Source organism: Salvia hispanica, chromosome 3 (genome assembly GCF_029641045.1).
Source record: "Salvia hispanica isolate PSC_SH4W2 chromosome 3, Shi_PSC_v1, whole genome shotgun sequence".
In the NCBI taxonomy this organism is placed as follows: Eukaryota; Viridiplantae; Streptophyta; class Magnoliopsida; order Lamiales; family Lamiaceae; genus Salvia; species Salvia hispanica.
Window position 1 is genome coordinate 17772827 of NC_142694.1, and position 27653 is coordinate 17800479.

The window sequence follows — 27653 nt, forward strand, 5'->3', positions numbered from 1 at the left end:
TTACTTTTTCCTCTCTCTTACTTTACTCTCTCTTCTTTAACTCATAAAACAACACTACATAAAATTCTGTGCCGAAAAGTAAACGTTTCATATTTATTGGGACGGAGTGAGTACTACTTAATCCATTTTGTCATAAGCGAGACATTTCTTCTGGGCATAAGATTTAAGAAATTGATATTTAAAAACTTAAAAAGGATATAATAAAATAGGAGGAATAATAAAATAAAGAAATAAATACTCCCTCCGTTTCCCAATATTTGGTTATGTCACGGGTTTTAAGAAATACTCCCTCCGTCCCATAAAAGTTGAGACAAAACTTTTGGGCACGGAGATTAAGAATTTATATTAAATAAATAGGAGAGATAAAAAAAGTAGGAAAGATAAGAGAGAGTAAAGTAAATGATGGAATAAAGTAAGAGTGATTAGATGTTTTGTTTTTTATTAAAAAAGGAAATGACTCAACTTTGTTGGGACGAACTAAAAAGGAATACGACTCAACTTTTATGGGACGGAGGGAGTATAAAGGAAAGTGGGTTAAAAAAGTTAGTGGAATGTGGGTCTCACTTTTATATTTTGGTTTTATAATAAAATGTGAGTGAAATGAGTTAGTGGAATGTGAGATCTACTACATTTAAAGTAAAAAGTGAAAGTTGACAATTAATGGGGGACAGACGAAAATGACAACAGTGGACAATTAATGGGAAGGAGGGAATAGAAAATAAAGTAAAATAGAGTAAAATTTACTTAATAAATGTGTTATTTTTGCTAAAAGAGGAAATGACTCAATTTAGGCAAGACTCCAAAAAAAAAATATGCATCACTTATAACTAATGTTCTAATCTACTCCCTCGTCCATGAATATGAGTTCAATTGACTTGACATGGGATTTAAGAAATGTAATAGAAAGTGAATCGAAAAAGATAGTGTAAGGCGAGTCCTACTTCTTATATGTTAGTTTTATTTTATAATAAAATGTGAGTTAGATAAAATTATTGGAATGTATGTTCCATTACTAAAAATAGTAGAAAAATAAATAGACATTTATTAGTGAACAGATAAAAATGACTAAATGATATTGTTATCAGTGGACAAAGGGAAGGGGACTGTAGTGGCGGATCTAGGGGGGCAAGAGGGGACAACCGCCCCTCCCCGGCGATCCGCTACCATGAACCCGAACGTGAATTTTTCATTCTCGCCCCCTCCGATAGCTTTCGACATTGTCCCTCTCTCTTCCATTACCTTTCGATAAATTTTATTTCGCCTCTATCGTTTTAGGATCCTGATCCACCACCTTAGGGGAGGGAGTAACTAACAAAAATGTGGTCTTTGCACGTGCTTCTATCGTAAGTTTGCATCATAACTTCTTTTGTACACTACTTCTAAGTTGAATAGATTAAACAAAAGAACAATAGGCGTTTTCTTTATTAGAAAGAGTAAAACGCTTAGAATCAAAATTTGATATTTTTATGATATTTCAAAAGTTGACTTTTGAATAATTCTGAATGTCATTCCAATTTTAAACACATATAAAAGGCATCGTTGGATGTAATAATTACATCCTCTTCTGCATTACCACCCAAATCAATCAAGAAGATGCCCCGAATCTTCAGGCATGTGCCCCCTCTTTCCTAATCATTGTCACTCACTCTCACAACATGTGATCAAGACATATTCCACTTACAAATCCCAATGCCACTATACTCCAATTTTTCAGCATTAACAATGAATTCAAATGTAAATTCCTCCACTCACTCATATAGTAATTTCCTTGGTTGTCGATTTGTATTTTAATAAATGGAATTTACACTGTTATACTCTATCAACTATTTGTGGGTCTTTTAAATTCTAACAGGAATTTTCTTTTCAGTTATAAATTTATTCATCTCATGTTCTTCATCTTCTCTAACCAAGGGGAACCGGTGAAAAATATATGAGGTCGAGAGAAAATACTATCACATCAAATACTATATGATGATATATTATCATAAATAAGAAAATGAGCGGCAAAAAGGCTGCTATAAATTTTTTTTTTCATTCCATCCAAGAAAAAATATTCGTCCTATAAAACATGTGAAAAAAGTGAAATAGAAGTTTTAAGTATCAAATAAAATCCAACCTAAAAACGTTGTTTAATCGAGTGCAATAAAGTGACTGGAGAGGGTTAAAACGTGCGGATTGAAAATTTAAAAGAATAGATAATAATAAATAATTAGGTGGAATGATGTGGAATGATATTGATATTGCAACTACTGATAAGATATGGGTAGAAGTAAAAATGAAAAAAATGATCTGGATCTGTTTGGTTTTTCTCTCGAGGGAGAATATATATGCGGCTAATGCATATCATTTTCAGCTTGTTGGGTGCATAAATAATAAAGTTCTCTCAAAGTTAAAACACAGGGAATCAAAATTAGTTGGACGTAACTCACTAGCCATATAGGGTAAGAGGGGTTGGCCTACCACCTTTGTCACCTTCTCTTTCAAGTTCATGCATCCAATTTACTATAGGAAACCATGGACCACCACTCCTCCATACCAGCCGCTCCTGTTCCCTTTCCTTTGTGTAAAAGTAACACTGTCCTAATCCCCCCCCTTCTCCCTCTTTCTTTCTTTGTATAGATATAATACACAAACACACAATGTGGTGAAACACCTAAAGAATGCAAGTAATAATAGCATCACTTGCTTTGTTGTACTTTGTGATGCTCCTAAGTGGGGTGTTAGAGAAAGGTAGTGATTCAAAATCAAGAACACACTCACCTTGAGCCACATGGAGTCGGATCAGCTTTCCCAAATTTAACCCAAATGCACTTCTTCCGTTGGAATAGAGTAATAAATTTCATATTCAACAACCGCAGCCATATTGGAAAAGTACAGCTTACTCATGTGTCTGTGTAAAGTGAGTGGTGGGTTTTTTACACCAAAAGGAAAAGGAAATAAAGGGAGAGAGAAAGTCTAAAAATTCAGTTTGAGGAAGACATACAAATTGGTTGGTGAAATTGGAAAATTAACTGCATTTATAGTTATATGGTAAAATCTATGAATAGTATTGTCACAAGCAGCAGAGAATTGCAGTCAAGAAATAACTGCAAATATAGAAAGAAGAAATTGATGGAACAAACAAGGATACCAAAATCTGAAAGAAAGTGCATTTATTGAAGTGGTTGAATATTCAAATTTTTCCCCAGAAGAGAGTGAATTTCCATTCGACTGCAAGACTAAACAACTTACCTTATACTAGAAAAAATAAAGGAAATAAAACTTTGATACTTCTTCTCTACGGTAGAGATAGAGATTGAACAGCTAGCTGTACGAATCTGAGCAAGAAATTAAGCAAACCTAAAAGCTTCAGATTGAAATTAGTGGAAGAACATGGCGTTGTTGGTTATTCTGGCCTCACTGGAACAAGGACCCATTCGTACCGCCCCTCAAGGGGCTGGTCCTTCACTATGTCATAGTTGTACCTACAAATCCGTACGCACGTTTCAGATTGTAAACTTCTATGAGCAATTGATGCTGATGCTTCTAGAGAGAGAGAGAGAGAGAGAGAGAGAGAGTGTGTTACTTGTCAATGAATTTTTGCTGGATGTTCTTCTCAGCCGCGGCAAAGAATTCCTCAAGCTCAGCTTCTGATGGCATTTTCGTCTCTGCAGAATGACGGCGAGGATCTGGTTCACGTATTGACTCCAGCTCGCCTGACTCGCCTCGAGCCTCTCTCACCGGTGTCGTTTCACTTCTGATAAAATAGGAATTCGTCATATCTTCAAAGTATCGCATGGAAATATGAGAGGGAGAGACGTTGAGGATTTTGGAATAGATCAGATCATACAATTGGAAAACGGTGCCGTTGAGGATCACTGTTTTTGCGGATTTTCAAATTTTTGAATTAAAGAAACGGTTCGGAGGAGAAGTGGAGGACTATCCCATTTAATTCAATTTTTTTGTAAAAGTAAACAAAAGAGAGAGAGAATTCACCTCTCTCGGCAATCCAACGAATCACCAGCCGAAGTCGTGAGGAACTCCACAGTCGCCTCATTGTCCTATAAAACGGAATTCAAAATTCAAATGTCGCATCATGAACAATTAAAGCGATATGAGCATATTAATTCCGGTATCAGCAATTTTTGAATAGCGTGAGAATAGAATCATTGAAATTAAATTCCATTCAGCTTTAATATATGCATATACATGTATGTGTACCTCCAGATCTACGAATTTCGATGTCTCCTTCGTCAGATCACCGGATCCGTTACTTGTGCAACAAGACGCAAAGGCATCGTCTCCTCCGACTGTCTCGTAAGACAAATCTCCTGAACTCGCCGACGCCACGTCATCCAACCGCGGAGCCTTCAGATGAATCGACGACGCCGATAACTCCGATTCACCTAAATAAACCTTCCTCTTTCTCTCCCCCGCCGCTGCCGCGCTTTCCATGACTGATCTCTCCAATTCCTACCAGTTTCAGGAGAACCTTCCCATGCGAGAATTCTCCAGAATATCTTCAACTCCTCTTGATAGCCTTCTCTCTCTACGCCACAATTGATTGCTAAGAAATTGAACCCTCGCAGCTCACTAAATTCAGATATTACTAATATTCCCCCTCTCTGCGCACGTACGAGTACCGTTTCAGACTGCAAAAAATGATGTGCTTTTTTACCGCGCTTTTTCTGTTGCATAAATTCTTTTCTGTAGAGAGAATTTTATTTTTATTTTTATATATAATGAGAGAATGGTAGTGGTGATGATGGTGATGATAGAGATGCTTATGATGGGCACAGAATTCCGTTGAAAGGTGTTAAGATTGTGATTGGGGGCTTTAACGGCGATGGACGGAATGAATGGGGTCTCCCGTTACATAGATCTAGCATGAACACGTTGCCCCGTTGTGGACTCGCGAGCTACCCTCTACACGCGCGACACGTGTGCAACTTTTCCTAGTTTACCCAGTATTTTCCGCGTGACTCAAGGGCTGTTACTCCTCCGTATAATGACGTTTTGTATTTTGCTCTATAACATAATTACTGCAGTTAAATCAAAATCATAATCATAATTTATCACGTAATTATGAAACATGTAATATGGATGAGGTAAGGTCTATCGTTTAGGTTGATGAATGAATCGTCGTAATTAACTTATCTTTTTGGGATACATTTTTCTCTAAAATATCTGTGCAAATATATCCTTCAACTTAATAATTGTATTATTTGGAATTTAATAGAATGGGTAAGCCTAATGGATCAGAATTCATGTCAAAATCTTTACAAATTATTCTTATACAATTATTATATTGCCTAAAAGTGGTCCTCACGTGAGTTTTAATTAAGAAAAAAGAAAAAATAATTAAAAATGGGAGTGTTTAGTTATTTTGTGGAAGTTCCAATCTTATTAAATTGTAGTACTACTCTAAATAAGATGATTCTGGTAATTGGTAATGTGTTGTGAAATTTTTATAAAAATAAAAATGAATTCATTTTAGTGTAAAATTCAAAAAGAAAAAGAATAGTACAGTACTATTTTAAAGATATGGGAGTGTATATTACTACTCCTATATAAATTGAGATTTCAATTGCATACACCGTTTTGTAATTTTTCAATTCGCCAAATATATCCTTATGATAAAGAAATATCCGTCTATATACCTAATCTAGGCTTCCTAACTTCTTTCATGTGAATCATCTTTTTTCATAGCTTAAAGTAATAAACAGTAAACTACAATTCCATTTGTCGGGTTTCCATGACTGGGTAATGTTTGTTGGACTTGGATCTGGCTGCAAGATCCACAACAAAAATTATATAAATAACGAGATATTTTATGATTTTACCTTCATTATACTAAAATATGGTTATTGGTCTCCTGATATCCCACAAATTAAAAAAAAAAAATCTATTAACTTTGAACTATATATTTTCCACCGGCGACAGATTCTGAGTTCAGACTTTTTATTGAATATGAGGTGTAAACTGAGTTGGCAATCTGAAAACGAATTAGTAATTTTATTTAAAGTGAATTGCCATTTTCATCCTAATCTTAAATTGGTCGGGATCGGTTTGCCCCAAGTTAATAACACTTTCAAAATTACTCCATTTCATAGCTTGGGATTTAAAGAACACTTGAATTCGAGAATCATGTCATTCTCTTGACAGCATCGGCTACTTTATCCGAATTTTGGTCGAATCATCACATTGGTCTTGCTATGGTGTAGAAATACATGCTTCTAGTTATGTTTTGAAACCTAAGTTACAACAAGTGTTAAACATCAACATGCTTCTAACCCAATCTAATAGTACATAAATTATTGCAAATTTACATATCAACATGCAAACATTTACAATCTAATTTAATTTTCTTTGGGAAATTATTGGCTTTTATGTTAGATTATTTAACAAAAGGATATATATGAAAAATAGTACTCTCAATCCCACTATAAATAATTGATATATTTTTTAATTGTCTTACTATGAGTGATCAATTTTCATTTTAGTAAAAAAATAATTCATTTTATTAAATCTCGTATCCAAAATAAACCATCACTTGTAATGGAACAAAGGAGTGATAGAAATTGTGTAATTAGATGAAAATGCTGCTATATATGTCATTTGTAAGAACATTCACCACAAACATTAAACGGTTGTTTCGTCATTCTGTAATGATAATAGTGATAAATATATCGGGAATGACACACTGCAACAAAACGTAGAAGTTCAAGAGGGACTACTAAGAGAGTTTTGGAGTGTTAATATATGGGAATGCATTTAGTAGTGTGTTTACAATACATGCAACAAGGTAGTGAGTTTTTGTAGTAGTCATTATTTAACCTTTAAACACGGTTTTTATAGCTAGTTTTGGGTGGTTGTGTGTAAATAATTGCCACATACCATATAAACAATGTTATTGCACTTAAACCACAAAAATGAATCAGAATTGGGTATTACTAGTAAGCAAAGCCAAAACCTCTATATGGATTTATAAACCCAAAACCTAACTAATTCTATAAGCATGATGTTTACCAATGTAAAAAACATCATAATCTTCATATAGAAGTGAGTCAAGTGACTTTAAAAATAACAATAATCCTTAGAAAAAGTTCATAAACTAGGTAATAACCAATCAACATATCAAGTGCAAAAAAAACATGATCGATCGCATCACAAACAAAACCAAAACCCTCAACTATAATTAACCATGTGGTGTTTATCAGGCCAAAACACATGGCATATGGAAGGAACATACCAATTTCAGTCTTAACCATTTGGAAATTTAAATCATAGACTTAAACACCAAACGACAACCTCTAAAGCTAAAACATGTATAGTCCAATGGGATGGTATATAAATCGATTCATAGGAAAAATCAAAAGCGGGACCACTTATTCTAGATAGGAAGAAGATGATCTGGACTGAATCACGAAATACCACTTGGTCAGAACTCACAAAGAGGGAACTGAAGCGACGTTAGAGTTTTGAACAATATGACATTGCTGAATTGCAAAGAAACAAGAAAGAACATGGAGTATGAGTTATGAATCAAATGAGACTGGAGTTTCAATCCACGAATGAAGGTATAATTTCTTTTCTGCACCATGTACAGAGAAGAGAAAACAACTAAAATAGGAATAGAATTTTTCTTGGAGTGAAAATATAGAGAAATGAGGTGGCTTGTTGATATGAATCAATTAATCCTTAACATGCCAATATAATTGCGTCGAAAGTTGAAGCGCTAGGGGAGGCGTTTAACGCCAGAACCGTGAGAACAATATATATTCTATGGTGGCGTTCGGTTCATTAGATTAAATAATACTGAGATACAATATGGGATAAGTGGAGATGGGCTTTATCCAAGACTATAATAGTATAGGATGTTATGTGGTTGTTTGGTTGTCAAGATAATTTTAGTACAATACTCCTATTTGTTAATAAGATTAATATTAAAAAAAAAAAATTCACTATAAATAAATATTAAATCAAATTATTTAAATGATTAACTAATAAATTAATTAAATAAAAATAATTATTATTTTATTTGATTATTGTGAAGCAATTTAATTAGGAGCAATAATACCAGTTCATCATCAAAGACCTACTTTCCAATAGCAGCTTTACAATTTTTGTTCCCCTATTTAATAAAAAATTGTAATAACTCATAATATGTAATTACAATATCCAAATTCCAATGTAACTCAATAGTCAATATTCAATTCCCACCTCAATATTTACGTACAGATGCAAATATGATAAGTATGCACATATAGAGAGAGAATGTAGAACAAAATGAAGCGCGGAGACGGTGAGATTAAATAATCGGAGGGGTCAGCCCCAGATGGGTAGTCGCGAGATAAGATCCAAAAATCTATTGGGAAGACGGGCCTAGATGCGGGCCGCGGTTGAGAGACGGGCCTAGAAAAAGAACAATCTCACCAACCGAACGTGAGATTAAAGAAGAAGAAGGAATGCAGTCAGGGACTGTCAGCTCAACCGAACAGAGCCTATGTCTACATTCTTAATTCTAATCAAATATTATCAAGATATTGATAATATGTGAAGATCGTAGTACTTGTAAACAAACATGGCAAAGTGTAACAATTTTATTAGTCTTATCCTTTTAATTAGTATAAGTCGTCAAAGTATGATACTGGAAGACAAAAAACCAAGTAACGTTTTCCAATATATAATTTCCTTTTAAGCTTCCAAATTACTTTATAGGAGTACATGATATATAATCAACTCATAAAACTAAATCTAAAACTAAAATAAAACAAAACATATATACTCCATACCTATCTAAGGATTAAGCAAATAAATTAAAACGCTATAACAATTTTCCCCACTTGGAAGCACGTTTCACATGTTGACTTATATGGAAATCATAAATTAGTTTTATGTGTAAAGTATTAATTAAATTAATTTTATTTGTTTTGAAGAATTTATTAAAAATTGTTGGAAACGAAATTGGGGATTTTTTTTGGCTTTCATCTTCAGAATTTCGTCCCCATCCACTCTCCGTCCCCCTTGTACCCCGTCGTCCTCCACCGCCGCAGCCCCTTCCAACCGCCGAAGCTCGCTCCTTTTTACCGAGCTCGAAGTATCCGTGCTTCCTTTTATTTCACCTGTTTCTCTGCCATCTTCTACCTCGCGGCTTACGAATCTGCCTGCGCTGACTCGTTCTCTACTTGGAAATTCCGCCGCCCAAACCAACAGAACAGGCAATTCTTTCTTTATCAGTTCAATTTTTGTGCTATTTCGAGTTTTTCCTCAGTCTGTTCAATTGCGATCGTTTTGTCGGACAGTTTTTCTTTAGGTCTTTTTTTCATTCTCTCTTATTTGTGTTTCCTGCCCTTTGTTTAGTCTCTGCGAATGCTATGTGCTTCTCTGTAATGATTGTTCACTCTAAATCGTTGCAAATTGGCTTCTAGATTGGAGTTTCCTCTGACTTTAAATGATCAGTGTCTTCAATGGTCGTAGTGCGTTTTTTTTCCCTTCTTCTTAATTTTCAGCACTCTGGCTCTCTTTCACTTGGCTCACTCAATCTTCATTCACAGGTAAGGCAATTTAATTTACCGTTTTATGTATATGATATGTCGTTTTTAATCCTGGAAGTTACATTTACTTAAAGGTTTAGAGACCATTACAATAATGTATTGCGTGGTGATAGTCATTCATTAAATATTATTGATTATTACCTCATTTAGGATTAGTTCCCTTCTTTGTTCTTTCCATTGTAAGTCTAATTAGTTGCACCTTCATTTTTTTTTGGTTGCCTGATTGTAGCGAACTTTGTAGCCAAAACAAGGGAAATTGAAGAACTTTCTAGCCTTAATAGAAACATTAAAATTAAAATATTTAACCTACAAAAATGCGAATGCCTATCCTTTTGTTTATTTCTCTATGGGCATTATTATTTTTGTTATTCTTGTTGTTTTTATTGTTACTGCTATGATGCTTATTATTAGAGTTCCTTTTCAGAGTAAATTAAAGGTTTTATTTTGTTTTCGTTCTCAATCAGAAAATCAAAAGAAATTTGTGAATGGAGTATCCATGGTATTTAGAGGGTTCTTAAAAACTTAACTATATTCCATAAAACTCAGCTGGATCAATCAGACTCAGAAATAGCCTGTCAAGGGCTGAGTGATTTAATGTTATTTCCTTGAAGTTGAATACATTGTGGGGATGCTTTGAGTGTTTGATTTTAGAATAATACCTTACAGTTTTTCTTTGGTAGTTTAAGTACTTGGGTTATTTGCTTTTACCTGTATCAACTTTTTTCATTCGATTCATTATGAAGGACGACTGCATTCTTTATCATAGTGGTACCCTGACCTTACACAAATATCTAAGTACTCTTTATCAATCCCCTCACAGCTGGAGCATGCTATTTTTTAGATCAATAAACACAACTAATTAGGACATATGGAAAAAATTAATATCACAAGGAAAGAATGGCTGTCAACCAATTTAAAATTACTGAAATAGAGTTAACAGTTGGCAATTGGCATCAGATGTTTGAGAAGTTGTAACTCTCTCCTAGGATCCACATGTTACTGACGTCAGCAACAAAAGCACACAACTGAAAGAATATTGATGCTAGAATTTTTTGAAGTGCTAAATTTGAGCAGCACAGATTGCTGGTTGCTCCATACCATTAGTGACATGGATAAAGCTGATTAATATTGAACCAAGCAGTCAGATGACTCACATTAATTATATTCATTTCCCCTTTTTATGGTTAAATGATATGATACAGAGAAAGTAATGAAATTAAATAATTGGGTTGTTAAGGCTCTGCAGGTTTTATGTTGAGCATAGATGCTAATGGCTCACATGTTTCAAAAAATGAAGATGAAATTAAATAATAATATGACCAATTCCTGATCATTTATGTTGAGAAACCCCCCAGTTCCAGTTACTTATTTTTGAGTCTTCTGACCATATATTATCCAAGCAACTGGCTATAAGAAAGTTAGCATCTTCTTTAATTTTCCCTTTTCCTAGTTATTCTTCATTTTCTGTATCTGAATGCTATCTATCTCTGGTGAAATAAGTCCAAAAGATAAAAATAGAAGTTCAGAAGTTCCAGTAAACCACAACAAGAAACGTAATACTCTTCTAGCGCTTATCCTGAGCACCATGGGCTGGTGGTTGCTCAACATCTTTTTTTCCCCCTTTCAACTGACTGCAATAAAGTTGGCTAATATTCAGTAGATTGTCACATATGTTCTTTTCTTTTTTATTGTGAAAAAGTGATAATGACAGTAGTCAAAATTCAATAATCATTATATTCGTTAAATATAATAGCATGAATTACATAATATTTTAATATAATAGTTAATATAGACATTAATAAATATGTGGAGTTTAAGTTTATAGTATACTCCTTCCGTACCGTCCGACTCGGCTCATTTCTTCTGGCACAATTATTTAGGAGAGTAATGTGGTAGTTTAAAAGTGTGAGGCCCACTTATTGAATGTTGTGCAAGTGATTGCCCGAAAATGAAACTGGCCAAGTCAAGTGGGACAATCCGAAAAGGAATACAAGCCAGGTCAAGTTGGATAAAGGGGGTAATATTTAACACCTATTGGAGATTATATATCATATATGAATATATTAATAGTTTGTCAATATAAAGTAATAATGTAATAATGTTAGTTTCTATAATCTGCAAGCTGGTTTACGAGGGAAACGCTTGTACTTTCTATTTTTGCAGTACTTTTTCAATGAATATATTATGTATTGATCATTTCAAAGTGTAATTAGCTATGAAAAGCAAGCAATTACTTGTTAGTGTCTAGTTCATGTTTTAAAATGCCACTAGCCTATCTTGTAATTAGTCTAATATGGTAGTAGAATTTCAATTGTCAATCAAATTATCAAGCAAAAGTAGCATCATTATTTATGATGTCTTCAGAAGTTCCAGTGATGCATCGCGTTGGCAGCTCAGGAAACACATCCAATTCAGTTCGTACTCGCAAGGAAAAGAGGTTAACATATGTATTAAATGATGCAGATGATACAAAGGTAATGCTCACTTTAGTTCAGATAAAATTCTGTCCCTTTCATTGTCGTTGATAAGAGAAGTATAGCTGGTGCATCGAGCTTCTGTTTTATGGGCTTTTCTCGTAACTGTGAATATAGCCAGACTCGGTTTCCTCTATGTGTCTTTTGGCCCTTTATCAAAGTGTACTCCTTGTGATATCATCTTGTTACAAGGCTTAGAAATGTTGACGGGGAATGTAATTGATCAAACCTATCTTAATCTGTTTTTTCTGCCAAAAAGGAATATATAACAGGGAATACTGTTAATAAATTAATAATTACTAAAATTACCACTTCTATATAATATGTTTGGTTTGCTTCAGTGATGTTGACTATATAAGTAACATCTATCACATTTTTTATTTGCAGCACTGTGCAGGCATAAACTGCTTGGCTTTATCAAAATCTACAGAACAAGAAGGTAATGAGTATCTCTTCACTGGTAGTCGTGATGGAACATTGAAGAGATGGGCATTATCAGAAGATTCTGCTACTTTCTCTGCTACATTTGAGTCTCACGTTGATTGGGTACAAGTTTCTTTCATTTTTGGTTAAGTCTATTGTTTACCATTTTCATATTTTGTAATGGTTATGCAGAGAAGCTAATATAGGATTGGAGGTCTATGATATCTTCTCCCAATCTGACTAGTCACTTCCTTATGTGGTCTTTAATTAGCTCATATTTAACTGGTTTCGTCGAGCAAAATATAGATTTATAGACTATCATTTTTCTGTTGCTTGATATTTTGAGTCCATGACTTAATGCATTATATGACCTTCTTAGAAGTTTATTTTGGAGTTTTTTGTTGGTGTGGCAGGTCAATGATGCAGTTCTGACAGGTGGTAACACGTTGGTCTCTTGCTCCTCTGATAGTACTGTTAAGGTGAATGTAGTTTGCATTTATTTCATGATGATGTTCTCTTTCTTAATAATGATGAATTTATCAATTTATTTTTTTATGTGGTGCTAATATTAGGTATGGAATTGCTTGTCTGATGGAATATGCGCGAGGACATTTCACCAACACTCTGACTATGTCACTTGCTTGGCAGCAGCAGAAAAAAATGTAGTCTTTCTGCCAAATTCATTAAGATTCTAAGAATATGATATTGTGCCAGGCATAAGTTTATGATTCTTCTCTATTATGCTTAGAGCAATGTCTTTGCCTCTGGAGGCCTTGGTGGCGAGGTTTTTATATGGGATCTGGAAGCTTCACTAAATCCCGTTTCCAAATCAAATGATGCAAATGCAGATGATTGTTCAACTAGTACTAATGGTTTGGGATCTTTGCCGAGTACTAGTCTTCGTCCTATCAACTCAAGTAATAACATTTCTGTGCACGCCACTCAATCTCAAGGCTATGTTCCCATTGCTGCAAAAGGCCATAAAGAGTCAGTTTATGCATTGGCAACAAATGACCGGGGAACACTTCTTGTATCTGGTGGAACTGAGAAGGTGAGCTCTGGTTGTTTGTCTGGTATTTTGATCAATATATAGTTTTTAATTCGTCTCATGGGAAAGATCAATCAAATGATGCTTCTTTTCAATTCCCCGGAGTGTTGATTCCAGATGACATTCTAATCTACTATTTCACCAACAGTTTTCTAATTGATCCATATTGTGTGATGAAATTCTTAGGTTGTGCGTGTTTGGGACCCGAGGACAGGTTCTAAAACCATGAAGCTAAGAGGACATACAGATAACATAAGGGCGCTTTTATTGGATTCTACAGGCAGGTTAGTTGAGGGGGCCTCCATTGAGCGTACTTTCAGGGTTCTGTGATATCAGCCTTGTGGCAAATATTTATACCGACAAACATTAAATGCGCCAATTTTGGTAATTACTCTTAAATTGGTGTGGGTACTCACTTAAGTTGTAGCAGACGTGCCCTTGAAATTCATGTTTAGCTCAAAGCTGGTAATCAAGTTGTGTACTTGTGTTAGTAAAAGTAGTAGGGGCGAGTATTTACTCTTGGAATATATATTTCAGTCATAGTGGGATGATAGTTCTACTTAGTGTTGTAAGAAAACATGAAACTTGCTCGTATGATGATAGTCTTCTTTTCAAAATCCAAAGTGTTGTTTTAGGACCTAGTTAAGTTGAAGTTCTATTTTTCTTTTGGCACTCTTCCATAACTAGAACGTTGGTCTTTTGTTGTCATGAAAAGTACTGTTGCATGAATTCCAGACACTAGTAAAGCCAAAATATTTGTTTAGCAGAGATTGCTCCCATTGATTATTTGTTGTTTGTCGCAATAAAAAACAACACAAGGTGCGCCAACTTGGTTCGAATTATTGAACTTCTAGTAACCTGCATTTACTGTGACCTTCGATTACATGTCAAATGTTGAAATATATAATGCATATCACCTCTGTTGATTTGCAGGTATTGCTTATCCGGCTCCTCTGATTCTATGATCAGGTACGTGGCATCTTTGCATTTACCTACTACTGGAAGCATCATTCATGAAACTAGTGTCATTATAAACCATGGTATGGCCATGCGTTTCTTAATGTTCATTCTTTTATTTCTATAATATTTTGGCTGAAAATTTCACAGGTTGTGGGATCTTGCTCAACAGCGATGCATTCATTCCTATGCTGTGCACACAGACTCTGTCTGGGCATTAGCAGCTACTCCATCATTCAGTCATGTTTATAGTGGTGGGAGGGACCTTTCTGTGAGTGTGGCTAACTTTAGTATTATTATTATACGACCACCCCATACTGTGCTGCTTTTGTTTATAACTTTACCTCTTTCTGTAGTTGTATTTAACTGATTTGGCAACAAGAGAAAGCATATTAGTATGTTCAAAAGAACATCCTATATTGCAATTGGAACTGCACGGTGATGGTATATGGGTTTCCACAACGGATTCATCTGTACATAGATGGCCTGCAGAAGCGCATAATCCCCTTAAAGTATTCCAAAGAGGTGGCTCATTTTTAGCTGGCAACTTGTCATTTTCAAGGGCAAGGGTTTCACTGGAAGGTTCTACACCTGTGAGTCTTATATTTATGTTCTTCTCTTAGTGACAGTTCTCAGCTTTCAGTGTCAACATAAGAATTAATTGGACGCATATTTCTGTTTAAATGCAACAATTTTCCTTCAGATTTTGGTTTCACAAATTTGCAGAGGGAAATTGCAACCGGAACGTTTTCTGTATAGTTAGATAATGATGGGTTACTTAGTAAAATACTTCGGCTTTTTTGTGGATGTTTTAGGGGAGGGGAAGAATTCTGGGAAATGATTTATGCAAAATGTTTGGAGAACTCTATTAAACTTATGGGGACAGAGAGCAAAATATTTTGGAGGGAAATAATGGTTTTAAATGTTTTTCACTTCATGTTGGGAAAAACAAAAGTGAGGGTTGAAATGTTACTTAACATTCCTTTTGCTTTTCAGTTATTCTGACACAGTTTATTTATGGTAATAGTAGCTCCATATTGAACTGTTAATAATCAAAATTTAGAATAAAAGACAATTAGTAATCATAGTGAGTCACTGAGTTGACAAATTAGTAATCATAGCGAGTCACTGAGTTGACAAATTAGTAATCATAGTGAGTCACTGAGTTGTATATGTTGTCTATGTACCAACAAACAAAAAAGATTTCCTAATGTCATTCATGATCTGTATGTAATCAAGGTTTTAGTATTACTTTTATTTTTTGTAGGTTCTTGTGCAAATTCAGTACTAATATTGCAAAGTAAGCAATTGACTATTTAAGTTTCTGTAGGTTCCTGTTTATAGGGAACCGTCTCTCACCATTTGTGGAACTTCGGCTATAGTGCAACATGAGATTTTAAATAATAAAAGACATGTCTTGACAAAGGTAACTTGATGCTGATTCCTTTTTTACCCTCAACCTGCTGTTGCAGTTTCCCTACAGCTATTGCTCATCTTGTTGATTCAGTTAATTGATTGTTCAATCTTACGTTTTCAAGGACACTGGTGGTACAGTAAAGTTGTGGGAAATCACAAGAGGTTTGGTCACAGAAAATTACGGAGAGGTCAGTGATGTGCATGTACTACCTTATGACTTTCTTACATTAGCAGTTTCAGTGGGAGGTCTGGTGGGAGTTTGTTAGTACTCTGGTATTTTCCAGTTCCATGTTATCTGAGTTTGTTTGTTTTGGTTTTTCAGGTTTCATTTGAAAAGAAGAAAGAGGAATTGTTTGAGATGGTATGTACTTCTTGTTAGGATTTCCCATGTTTTCTTGTGCATTTTGACTTATTAGCCAGCCCTATTCAGGTGAATGTTCCAACATGGTTCACAGTAGATACAAGGCTTGGGAGTCTGTCTGTGCACTTAGACACACCGCAATGTTTTTCTGCTGAGATGTACTCTGCAGATCTAGGGATTGCTGGGAAACCGGAGGATGACAAGGTATTTTCTCACACTCACAAACATATCTATGTATATATGTTATCTCTTGATCCCTACTCCCTCCGAACCATAAAGATCCCTACTGATTTTTTCTGCTTACCTTTAGTGTTTTAGCTATGACTGACTTCAAAATACAAAACGTTTTTTCTCTCGGCATATTTTCTCTGATTCAATAGCATTCTATGAACCATTAAACTTTTCTCAGGCTTATATTTTTCCTTGGATCACCCTTTTTTGATAATAAGATCCTTATGGTACTTTTCTTTTCATTGCGATGATAATCGATAAACATGCACAAACTTTCTATATCTTTTATTCTTCCAAGTTGTTACTGTTGGAAACTAAGTTGAATCGTCCTTTGTTAATAATATGTAGGTCAATTTGGCTAGAGAAACCCTCAAAGGGCTTTTGGCACATTGGTTGACTAAAAGAAGGCAGAGATTTGGATCTCAAGCGTCAGCTAACGGAGAAATTCCCACAGGAAAGGAAATGTCTACAAAAACTTTAACTCTAACCCGAATAGAAGGAGATGGGAATTCAGAGAATGACTCTGCTGTATATCCACCCTTCGAATTATTAGCAGCTTCCCCTCCTTCCATTGTTACTGAAGGCTCTCATGGGGGGCCCTGGAGAAAAAAAATTACTGACTTAGATGGAACTGAAGATGAGAAAGACTTGCCTTGGTGGGTTCTTGATTGTGTGCTAAATAATCGCCTTCCTCCAAGGGAAAATACCAAGTAATGTCAATCCTCTTGTCTGTTTAAATTGGTTGTTGTGCATTTCTGAGGCTGCTGCTAGGAACCTATTTTATATAATGTGGTTTTATGCAAGGTCAGAAGTCTGTTAAAAATGGGTCTGAAGCTGCATGCCATTGGTCATGAAAACTTATCCTGATTGGTGTGAACTTACTATCTTAGAACCTAATAAATTGTTCAAAGATGCTAGCCTTGGTAATATCGTCAGTTCTCGAGAACTCATTCATGCACTTGAGCAGATGACTTGTGAGCCCTGCTTGCTTGCCAAACTTTTGTGTTTGCTTGATGAATGTGGTTTTGTCTTTACTCAACACTAAAATGAGATAGAGCTACATTGAACTTGATTTGTCCTTATTTGAAATGTCTTTATACGATTTTGAGCAAGTGATTTGCAAATATAGTTGGCTTGTCTTTGCTCTCTTGTTGTATGAATGCCATGTATTTTTGTTTGCTGTTGCAGATGTAGCTTCTATCTGCATCCATGTGAAGGTTCCAATGTTCAAGTCCTCACACAAGGGAAACTAAGTGCTCCTCGCATTTTGAGAATACACAAGGTAAAAATTTCTACTTGATACCTTAAGGGTAGTCTCTTGAGTACTTTTGATTTTTTAAATGAAATTAAAATAGACATCTAGATTTTGACCGTGCAGACTTGTTTTGCAAAAAAAAATGAAAATTTTATGCTAGTTGGCCATTGCCATGAACCTAGCAATTATTGTCTTCCAATAATGTCAATATTATTGTCCATAAATAGATGAAACATAAATAGACTTCCTAATTTTGACCATGCAGATCTATCTCAGTTAGTGTCTTAGTGACTATGCTTGCAATAGAAAAATGTGAATTTTATGCTAGTTTCCTAGTTGGTGATTTCTATGAATCTAACAATTATTGTCTTCCAATAGTTTCGATATTATTGTCCACAACTACTTGGACATTGATGCATTATGTATACAAGTCTTCCAATAATATTAAAATTATGCTGGTAATATAATCTGGCAGTTAAAGACCACCAGTTAAAGACCACCCACTATGTGACGTTTGAATGTTCTGCCTTTCTTGGTTTTTAGACAAACCTCATAAGAATCTCCATTAAGTATTCAATTGCCCCAAGGAAAATTTTTTGAGCTTTAACAGAATAACAGGTTCTAGGTGAAGGAATCTTAGTGCAGTAGCAGTGGCATGGAAATAAGTTTAGTCAGCCCCATTGTTTATTTTTCTTCTTCTCGATCCCAAATAGTTATACTGGCTCATCTTAGAGTTTCCTGTTTCCTTGCCTTTTGTTTGTATAGGTTGTCAACTATGTGGTAGAAAAGATGCTTCTTGACAAGCCAATGGATAATCTGAATGCTGATGGAACTTTTGTTCCGAATGCACCTGGAGGCCAGATTCCACATCCAGTTGTAGGAGATGGTTCACTACGATCTGGGCTGAAACCTTGGCAAAAACTTAGGCCTTCTATTGAGATTCTTTGCAATAACCAGGCAAGTAGTTCACCTTTTATGCGATTGAGTAACTGACTCACATCTGAAAAGCTACCTTCTTTATTCAATACCTAAAAAAATTTAAAAAATTTCGCGGAAGAAAAGCTTACGGTGCATTATGTTTGGAAAGGCTCTATTGAAAATTTTAATCTTGAAAGGCTGTTTTTGCATCACTGCCCCTGAACTTGCAATATTATGATTTCGATATTCCAAAGGCCTGATAGTTGAAAGATGGTCTTTTGATCATTTCCGCTGATGTCTTTATGACCCACAGATTAGCACCTCTACTTGCAGTTTTCTGTTCACATTCAAATGCTATTTTTCCAGTTCTTTTTTTATTGACAGATCTCTCTCTCTTATTATATGAAATATTATTGGAGTGTATTTCATGGTACATTTCCATATGGATGAAGCATGAGGTTTTCATTTTCTCCCATGTTAACTTCTCTAGTGATGCTCTAGGTTTTACCTCCAGACATGAGCTTGGCCACTGTTCGGGCTTACATATGGAAGAAATCTGAAGACGTTATCCTTAACTACAGAATTGTGCAGGGAAGGTGATGAATTGATTTCGCAGGTGATGCTACATTCCTAGCCTAAGCTAAAAATCTTGTATGTGAGTTTGATGTAAATTGGATTCTAATAAAATTTAGGATAGGTTACAAGCTGCCAAATGCCAATACTGCCATGACATACTCCAATCGAAAATAATTGAGTGAATGAAAAGAGGTACTATATCATAACTAACTATTGGAAATTTGGAATCTCAAAATTCTAACTGATATTCCAACAGAAATTCAAAAGTCAAGAACTGTTGGAATAATCCAACATTGTTTATTCCAATTGAGATGTTCCTATGTCCCTATCCAAATATTATGATTGATTCCTTGATGGTCCATTAAGTTAATCTTAGGGGTTTACCATAAGAATATGATGCTTTTGGAATTCTAGAAATCCCATCCGCGAATTCATTTCTGTTGTAACTTCCTTGAAGTTTTATTAACTTTTTTTAGCATTGGAACATGTTTTTAACAGACGATGATTTTTTCATCCATTTGTAATTTCTTCTTTTCGATTTTATAATGAAAGTTTTTTTTTTCTTGAGAGAAAGGAAAATTTAGTATGCATCACACTAAAATGGTTATGTGATTCAACAAGTCATCTAATTTACTGCTAGATCGTGTCTCTGCTTGTGCATGTGCGTGCAGACACACGACTTTAACCATTTTTATTCACAGACCTTCTACTTCAAAATATATCAAGTAGCATGAAATCATGGCTCAGTCCATTCATCAATCTTATATGACCCTAAATTGCTAATCTTTAAAGGGAAAAAAACTACTAGGCTATACATTCTTATTTTTGTGAATATGACTAGTTCTTCCAACAATGTACACAGAGGGAATAGACTTGAATTTTAGCAGCATGTCAAGTTGAAAGCTGAGAGCTTGCTATTTGAAGACTAAAATTGCTATTTGGTGGATAAATTGGAGGGAGAGAGAGAGAGAGAGAGAGAGAGAGAGAGAGAGTTTTGTGTTAAGCTGAATGCAATTCATAATTTTATTCGTAGAAAATCGCATGAGACTTTGAACCCTGAATTTGGTTAAAGCTTAGCTGATATAAAATGTCCGTTCAGTTAAGCAATGGCCAATAGAATCCCAATAGAATATTTCTACAATCTTTCTTTTTTTCAGTTTCAAATGGAATTCCCGAAGTATGCCTGTACTCACTTGTATACGATTTGACATCCGTATATTTACTTTTTAGGTTTACTTCATACACTTTACTCGACATTGTTCTTGAGGTGGAGACTGTTTTATATGCAGTCTTTCAGATCAAAATGGTGTTATTCCTTATGGCAATACCCACCATGACCATGTTCAGAATTGTTGTTTATATGTGCATGTGATGTCAACTAGTTTAACCCAGAAAGTAGAACTAAATTGGCCACCAAACATTTAGCCTTTGGGGTTTTCCTTGCAATGCTTGATTTCTTGTATTGTGAACATCTTTGCAGTGATGTAGTATGTGACTCACTCATCAACTTGTATCTGGTTTCGTCTCTTAGAGTTCGTTGCAAGATCGTTTATCGGCATCTTCTTCTCAGTATGATTGATAGGTTGCTTGTGCATGTAAATACTCAGAAAGTTGTCCATCTTCAGAAGCTGGAAATGTAACATATCACCGAATCTTGGAAAACGAAGCAGTTGCTGGACAGAAGAAATCTCATCACAACTGTGCAGAGTGCTCTCTGAACTGAACGTCTTGTGATGCGACGCGTGATTATCTTCCTTTTTGAGCACCGGTGTGGATGGGTTTAGCCTTTTGATTATGCGGTAACTTGCAGACATGCCGGGAGCTAAAAGCATATGTGGAAATATTTGAGAACTTTTCAACGGGTTATTTTACCCAAAGAGGGATTTGTATTAAGAAAAACTACTGTTGTGAAGCAGTGAAGGTCGATAGATTTTGTTGAAAAAATAAAAGCCTCCCCAATTTCAGTTACTCCTATTTAATTGGTAACTTGATAAGATAACTTAAACTTTACTTGTAATCTGTTCAGGTTTGATTGTTGTTGCTGAATTTAGATTCTGCATCAAATTAGTATCTGAAGACAAATTAAGTCGCCTGGAAATGCAGATATATAAGCAAAAGAAAATATTACTTTAGTTTGTGTCAAGCTTCTAATTGGAATAATCTAGTTCAGCTTTTGTTAATAAATATACGGGACAAAAAATGAAATGTTTGGAGAAACAGATTCAACATAATCGAACCAATTAAACGTATTGAGAGAGAGAGAGACATTTTATTAAGGAAATTGTGGAAGTAGGGATTGTAGAATTATCATACATTATAGATGAGATGATCAACTTGCATATATCTTGACTGGTATATTTCTTGCCAAAGTTCTTGGACTAATCACTTAACTTGAAGACGTGTGTTAGAAAGTGAAGAACAAAATGCTTAAAGATAGATAAATGTGTAGTGAAACTCAATATAAGGCAAGATACAAGATCTACACATGTAACCAAGGCAAAGACTTGTAATATAATGGTTTCTCAAATATTTTCAACCACGTATGTGCGCCTTAAACCTCTTGTTCATGTTTAATAATTCATTGCAAATGTTCGAATGACCTTAGTTGGAAAACATATAAACCCTTCGTCCCTCTGTAGCTGAGTCGTATTCTTTTTTGAGTTGTCCCACAGCTGAGTCATTTCCTTTTATGGCAAAAAATACTTTACTTTCTCTTCATCTCTCTATCTTTTTCCTTTCTACTTTATTCTCCTTTTACTTAACTCATTTAAAACATTTTTTCTTAAATCCGTGCCGAAAAGAAATGCATCTACTACAAAGGGACGGAGGGAGTATTATGCAAACGTGCCTTATTGTAGTTGTAGTGTTGAAAAAAGTTAGTACGTTGTCGTGCATGACAATTTTGAAAGCAGCAATCAAAATATAGTTGTCGAAGTTGGTCTAAGCATAGTATAGCACTATGTTCAAAATTTGTAAGTGTTGAAATATAAATTAAGAACGTGACATGTAGGAGACAACTTGATTGTTAACCAATGTAGGAGACAACTTGATTGTTAACCAAAAACCTCATACAATTGAATTAGGAACGTGACATGTAGGGGAGTTGTCTGCATACCACTATAAATATAGTTAAATTTGGATAAAATCTAGTATTAAGATAGTTTATGTATATAAATTTATTTAAATCTTTATTAAATATTAAAACTTACAACATACTACTTAAATTAATTGTTTCTTAGCAATGCCGAAAATCATAATGATAAGTTGGTAATTTACTCGTTGCTCGGTTCAGAATATGGTAAAACCCTTATAAAGTAATTGTTGCGACTTGTGACCATAGAATTTTATTAATTTAGAGAAATAATATATAAATAACAAAGTACTAATTTATTAATATAGAGATGTTTTAACTAATCTATATATACATAAATGCCCTTCAAAATTATAGGCTTGTATGATTGATGGCAATTAAAATTATGAATTGTAATTATCATTCAAATAATGTATTAATTGAAAGTTTGAATATCTCATTCATTATTTTGGCCAAAGTAAAAACAATAGTTCATTTACATTCATTACTCTTAGCTAAAATAAAATAATGGTATTAGAAATGAGCCACTCATCCCTTAAAAAGTCTCATAAGGGAGAGGGTTATCCACACTTATATAGAGAAGTTAGGATCATCAACAAGCCGATGTGGGACAAGGATTTAGAGAATTTAACACGCCCCCTCACGTGCGGGCCGGAATGACACATCGGACTTCCACATCACGTGGGTAGGCAAGAGAAGAGATAAAGAGATAAACCATCATCGAGAGGGTTATCCACACTTATATAGAGAAGCTAGGATCATCACCAAGCCGATGTGGGACAAGGATTTAGAGAATTTAACACGCCCCCTCACGTGTGGGCCGGAATGACACATCGGACTTCCATATTACGTGGGTAGGCAAGAGAAGAGATAAAGAGATAAACCATGATCGAGTTGGGCCATGCTCTGATACCATATTAGAAATGGGCCACTCACTCCTTAAAAGGCCTCATAAGAGGGAAAATTATTCACACTTATATAGAGAAGTTAGGATCATCACCAAGCCGATGTGGGACAAGGATTTGAAGAATTTAACAAATGGTTTGTGGACTTAGGTATGTATGCACATTGTGTAGAAGTGAATCCATTGTATTCAAATTTGAAAGGGTTACATGTTGGGAACAGACAAATTATTAGTCGATTATCAGTGTTATTAAAATGCCACGCTTATTATTATTATTAAAGGAGGTATATTAATCGGAGTCAAATAATTCAAATGATCATCCATATCAAATTCTACAACAATCATAGATAGGCTTGTTAAGTAGGGGAGACAGAATCAATGATATCGAACTACTCAAATTTAATACAGTCATGCTTATATTCGATTACACTAATTATTAAAAGAATAAGAAAACAAAATATAGAAGGAATAAGTGCTATCACTTTAAAATCCTACTTGCATTTTACTAAAAATATCTTAAACAACGGAATAATAAGGTTAAAAGAAAGTTAAGGGCATTCACAATGCAGCCCGTTCGGGGCGGCTGGCCGATGGGGCTGCATTGCAGATTCTCGAAACCATGTAGCCGCCCGACTACCTGCCTCCCTCAGAGCTGAATTGACGGCCGCCAGGCGGTTTTCGCTGCCACAATATTGTGGCTCGCGCGGCGGCCACGATATCAATTCCTTTTCTTTGATTTTTAATTAGTTTAAAAATAATACCAAGATATAATCTTAGATTGAGTTGTGAGACTATTTTAGTTGGAGAGGATTGACTATGACTAATTTTTCCATGATTATCCATTTAGCATTGAATTGTGAGATTCAATCTCATGAACCAAACACATTACATATTTAATCTCGAGACAACCCCTATAAATACTCATATATCCTTCTCATTTTTCACATCCTTCACTCTACTTTTCACATTGCCAATTTTTGGTCTATCTTAAAATTTGTCGAAAATAAATCAAGGAGCTCAAATAGAGTTCGGGCAATATGCATACACAATACGGATAGGGTGAGATCCGTGCAATTCGAAAACATGGATTATGCCGAGGAAAGATTCGACGAAGCCTGTTGCTATCGACACTTCCCATTTGTCCAAAGTTGAACGCCTCCGCCTAATGACCAAGATGATCGAGAAGCTCGGGAAAAAATTGGAAGTTAAAATATACTCTCTCATCCCTATTAAGATGATACATTATTATTTTTGAAAAAAATTCTCTCTGATTAATACACCCAACTACTTTATCTATCTATAATTAAATATTTTACTTTTTTCTCTCTCTATTTAATACTATACATACCTTAACTTTTCTACTTAAATATATTAACCGATAATTCCTAAAATTCTGTGCTAATTAAGAAATGTGTTAGAGCGTCTCCGGTGGCGCCCTTCCCACTAGGACTTCCCACAAAAACTTCCTGCCACGTCATCACTAGTCCTTCCCATTTCACTAGGACTTCCCATTGCACTAGGACTTCCCACTAGGACTTCCCGCAGTAAAATTAAATTCACAATTATTCAATTTACGGACTTAAATTTACGGAATTAAAATGTCGACACGGAATACGGGAAAATTCGAATACTTCATTAAAAAAATTACATAATACTTAAAAAAAATTACATAATTAAAAAAAAATACATAATACCTAAAAATTACATAATCATAAAAAGTCGAGAAATACAACCCTCGGCTCTCACTCCTCCTCGTCCTCGTTCCCGTCGCCCGTGCCGCTGCCGCCTCCGACGTCCCCGCCCCCAATCCCGACGCCATAATCATCAATGGGTGGCATTCCTAAATCGCGCCGACATGCATCGACCACATCCTTGCACAGCCTTTTGTACACATGATCGTGCGTGCTAAACCACTTACTCGTGTTCTGCATCAGGGTCTTCGTTAGCTGCGCGCGGGCGAGACGGTCGTTACCTTCGCCTTCTGGGGCCTCCGATTTCGACCTCGTAGGACCCGCTGCCGCTGCCGCCTTCCCTCGTCATCCGCTGCGCAGCCTTTTGCCCCATCGGACGACGATGACGGCGAGAGTCTGATCGTGGTAGCGGGGCCACTTCCTCGGCTTCGGGGAGCTCGTGCGAACCAACACTGCTGATGTACTCACCGGAAGAGTTGATCTTCGTCCGCTTTCAGCCCGAGTCGACACCCACAACAAACTTTTGCTAATCCCTGACCACGAGAAAGGCCTCCCATTGGTCAAAATCTTTGAACTTCAATTCTTTGTCGGGGTACTGGGCCAAGGCTCGTTTCCTCAAATCATCCTCAGACATGCCGCTGGTTGCCATGCGCATGTTGTTTTGGTAGAGGGCGACTGAGCTTAGGCCTCAACCGAAGCCATTGTTTCCGGCATTGCTCGGAAGTGCGAGGCTTCGCCCCAGACGGTTTGCATATGAGGTAGGCCTCACTAATGCGAAGCCACAATCGGTCAACATACTGGTTCGGCCCGACATAGGGATCCTCTACTACACCGATCCAGGCCTTCGCAAGCGCAACATTTTCCCACACGGTCCAGATCGTCCTCCTCTCCGGCTCATCCTCCTCCTCCTCTGCCCCCGTGTGCGAGGAAGAGCTCGGGACTTTGCCCGTGCCCCTACCCCAGCCCCTGGCCTTGCCCTTGCCTTTGCTCCTGCCCGTTGCAGCAGGCTCCGCCTTATCGGGAGTCTCACGGATCGGCGATAGCCCCAACTCCGCTCCCAGCTCCTCAAAAGAGAAAGTCTCGATGCCGGCGTACTGAGTCTCCGGAACAGTACTAGGGGAATCATCGGCCAACAAATCTATATATGGACGATAGACAGATTCCTTAGGCGTCTTCGGGCTCCTGTGCTGCATCGACCCACCCACCGCCATATTTGGCGGCGTACCGCCCATCCCCACTGCCCCGGGCATCATCCCACCCACCCCCGCCATATTTGGCGGCGTACCGCCCATCTCCGCTGCCCTGGGCATCTTCCCACCCACCCCCGCCATATTTGCCGGCATACCGCCCATTCCCGCTGCCCCTGGCATCATCCCACTCATCTGAACATATTGTAGAACATTTGGGGAGTCATCCCCGCCATCCCCACCATTTGGGGATTCATCCCTGCCATCTGGGGATTCATCCCCGCAAAGTCCGTTCCGGTGGGAATCGTGGGTGTGTTTCCTCCGCTCGTGGTGGGGGAGTTCCTATTGTATTCCATTGTAGTAGAAATGAAATTTGTAGATTTAGAGAGAGAAACTTGTCAACACAAGTGGTGTGAATGAAATGAAGTTCAACGAGCTCTATTTATTGAGTTTTTTTTAAAATATATATATATATATATATATATATATATATATATATATATATATATAGGGGAGCATTAAGCTCCTTTTACCCCTTTAGATACTATTTCCTTCATAATATTAACCATTAGATTAGAGATTTGAACGGTCAAGATCAAGATTAAGAACCTGAACCCGTGTTGCATTATTGGTCATATTCTGTGCATTATGAGGGTATAAGAGTAAAAAGGCACTAGATTACAATAATTACGGGATTTATTGGGAAAACTGATTGACATACCATTCTAATTCCATCATTCTACTCTCTCTCATCAACCATGTTCCCTCAATTCTTCTCTCCACAAAAAACCCTAGCCGCCCCAAATTGATGTCGAGAAGAAACTTCCGCCATCGTCTCTCGCCGTAAAAACGTGGTAGAATCATCGGTCATCTCGCCGCAAAAATCAACGTCGGTCGCCAATTCACAGGCCTAAAGGACCGATTTTTAGTTTCACGCGCGCGATTGAGTTTCTGAAGTTCCGATATTGGTTTCTGAAGATTCGATTTTGGGTAATAAACACTTGTAAGCGTCGGTTTTGGGTCAATTTTTCTATAAAAAATGAAATTGTAATCTATTGAACTAGGGTTCTGTCTATTATTTAATTTTTTAGTTTATTGTTGAGTTGTATTTGGTATATGTTCGATTATTGCGGGTGAAACCATACAGATTTTGTAGATGTTTCTGGAAATTGTCGATTTTGTGTTCACTGTGTTGTCGATTATGTCCATTATTGACGATTTGGTTGATTATTGAGTTATATCTATATTTTTTGTCGATTTGGATGAAGGAATTCAACTGATTTCGTTGGTGTGTATTGCAGAACATCAATGATGAAGAGAGGCAAACCCTTCAAGAGTCAACCAACAATGACTGAAGGTTACGTAATTGTTCCCCCTGTATTGATGCATTATTCCTTGGTTGTACTACATTATTGAACATTATCTTGCATTTATACTCTGTATTCATAGATAAATTATGCATTATTGTGAATGTTGTGTGTTTCATGATTTGGTTTGAATATGAAACGATTGGGTCACAATTAGATGAAGCATTATTTGTTGGTTGTGTGACATTATTGACTGTTGGCTGTGTTTTGATGTATGT

At 36.1% G+C, this 27653-nt stretch overlaps 2 protein-coding genes across 10 annotated transcripts; one reads left to right on the top strand and one right to left on the bottom strand.

Moving 5' to 3' along the window:
* Window positions 1–3137: 3137 nt before the first annotated feature.
* Window positions 3138–4750, bottom strand: LOC125211679 (cyclin-dependent kinase inhibitor 6-like). The gene is made up of 4 exons (XM_048111572.2): window positions 4201–4750; window positions 3976–4040; window positions 3566–3736; window positions 3138–3464 (listed from the first exon to the last, which is right to left on the bottom strand). Exons 1-4 carry the CDS (start codon window positions 4432–4434, stop codon window positions 3386–3388), a joined length of 549 nt encoding a protein of 182 aa, XP_047967529.1. The 5' UTR covers window positions 4435–4750; the 3' UTR covers window positions 3138–3385.
* A 4174-nt stretch (window positions 4751–8924) lies between these two features.
* LOC125214026 (uncharacterized) lies at window positions 8925–21212 on the top strand. 9 transcript variants are annotated; one of them, XM_089067570.1, is made up of 20 exons: window positions 8925–9200; window positions 9411–9536; window positions 11901–12010; window positions 12398–12556; window positions 12847–12912; window positions 13006–13095; window positions 13182–13484; window positions 13668–13765; window positions 14415–14450; window positions 14589–14709; window positions 14795–15031; window positions 15769–15864; window positions 15977–16042; window positions 16177–16215; window positions 16285–16419; window positions 16795–17156; window positions 17635–17728; window positions 18467–18658; window positions 19121–19235; window positions 20676–21212. In XM_089067570.1, the coding sequence occupies exons 3-19, from the start codon at window positions 11912–11914 to the stop codon at window positions 19217–19219; spliced, it is 2292 nt and encodes a 763-aa protein (XP_088923696.1). In that variant the 5' UTR covers window positions 8925–9200; window positions 9411–9536; window positions 11901–11911; the 3' UTR covers window positions 19220–19235; window positions 20676–21212. The 9 variants fall into 9 exon arrangements, with proteins under 9 accessions (XP_088923696.1, XP_088923698.1, XP_047970826.2 ...); XM_089067572.1 differs by having other exon boundaries at window positions 9492–9536; XM_048114869.2 differs by lacking the exon at window positions 9411–9536.
* The last annotated feature ends 6441 nt before the right edge of the window (window positions 21213–27653 follow it).

Bases quoted from the DNA above. Each gene is read 5' to 3' on its own strand.
- LOC125211679 (XM_048111572.2), bottom strand. From the start codon at position 4,434: ATGGAAAGCGCGGCAGCGGCGGGGGAGAGAAAGAGGAAGGTTTATTTA. The intron at 4,041-4,200 runs GTACACATACAT...TCCGTTTTATAG, and splicing joins CGAAATTCGTAGATCTGGAG to GACAATGAGGCGACTGTGGA. The intron at 3,737-3,975 runs GTGAATTCTCTC...CTATTTTATCAG, and splicing joins TCGTTGGATTGCCGAGAGAG to AAGTGAAACGACACCGGTGA.
- LOC125214026 (XM_089067565.1), top strand. From the start codon at position 11,888: ATGATGTCTTCAGAAGTTCCAGTGATGCATCGCGTTGGCAGCTCAGGA. The intron at 12,913-13,005 runs GTGAATGTAGTT...TGCTAATATTAG, and splicing joins CCTCTGATAGTACTGTTAAG to GTATGGAATTGCTTGTCTGA. The intron at 17,157-17,634 runs GTAATGTCAATC...TTGCTGTTGCAG, and splicing joins CCTCCAAGGGAAAATACCAA to ATGTAGCTTCTATCTGCATC.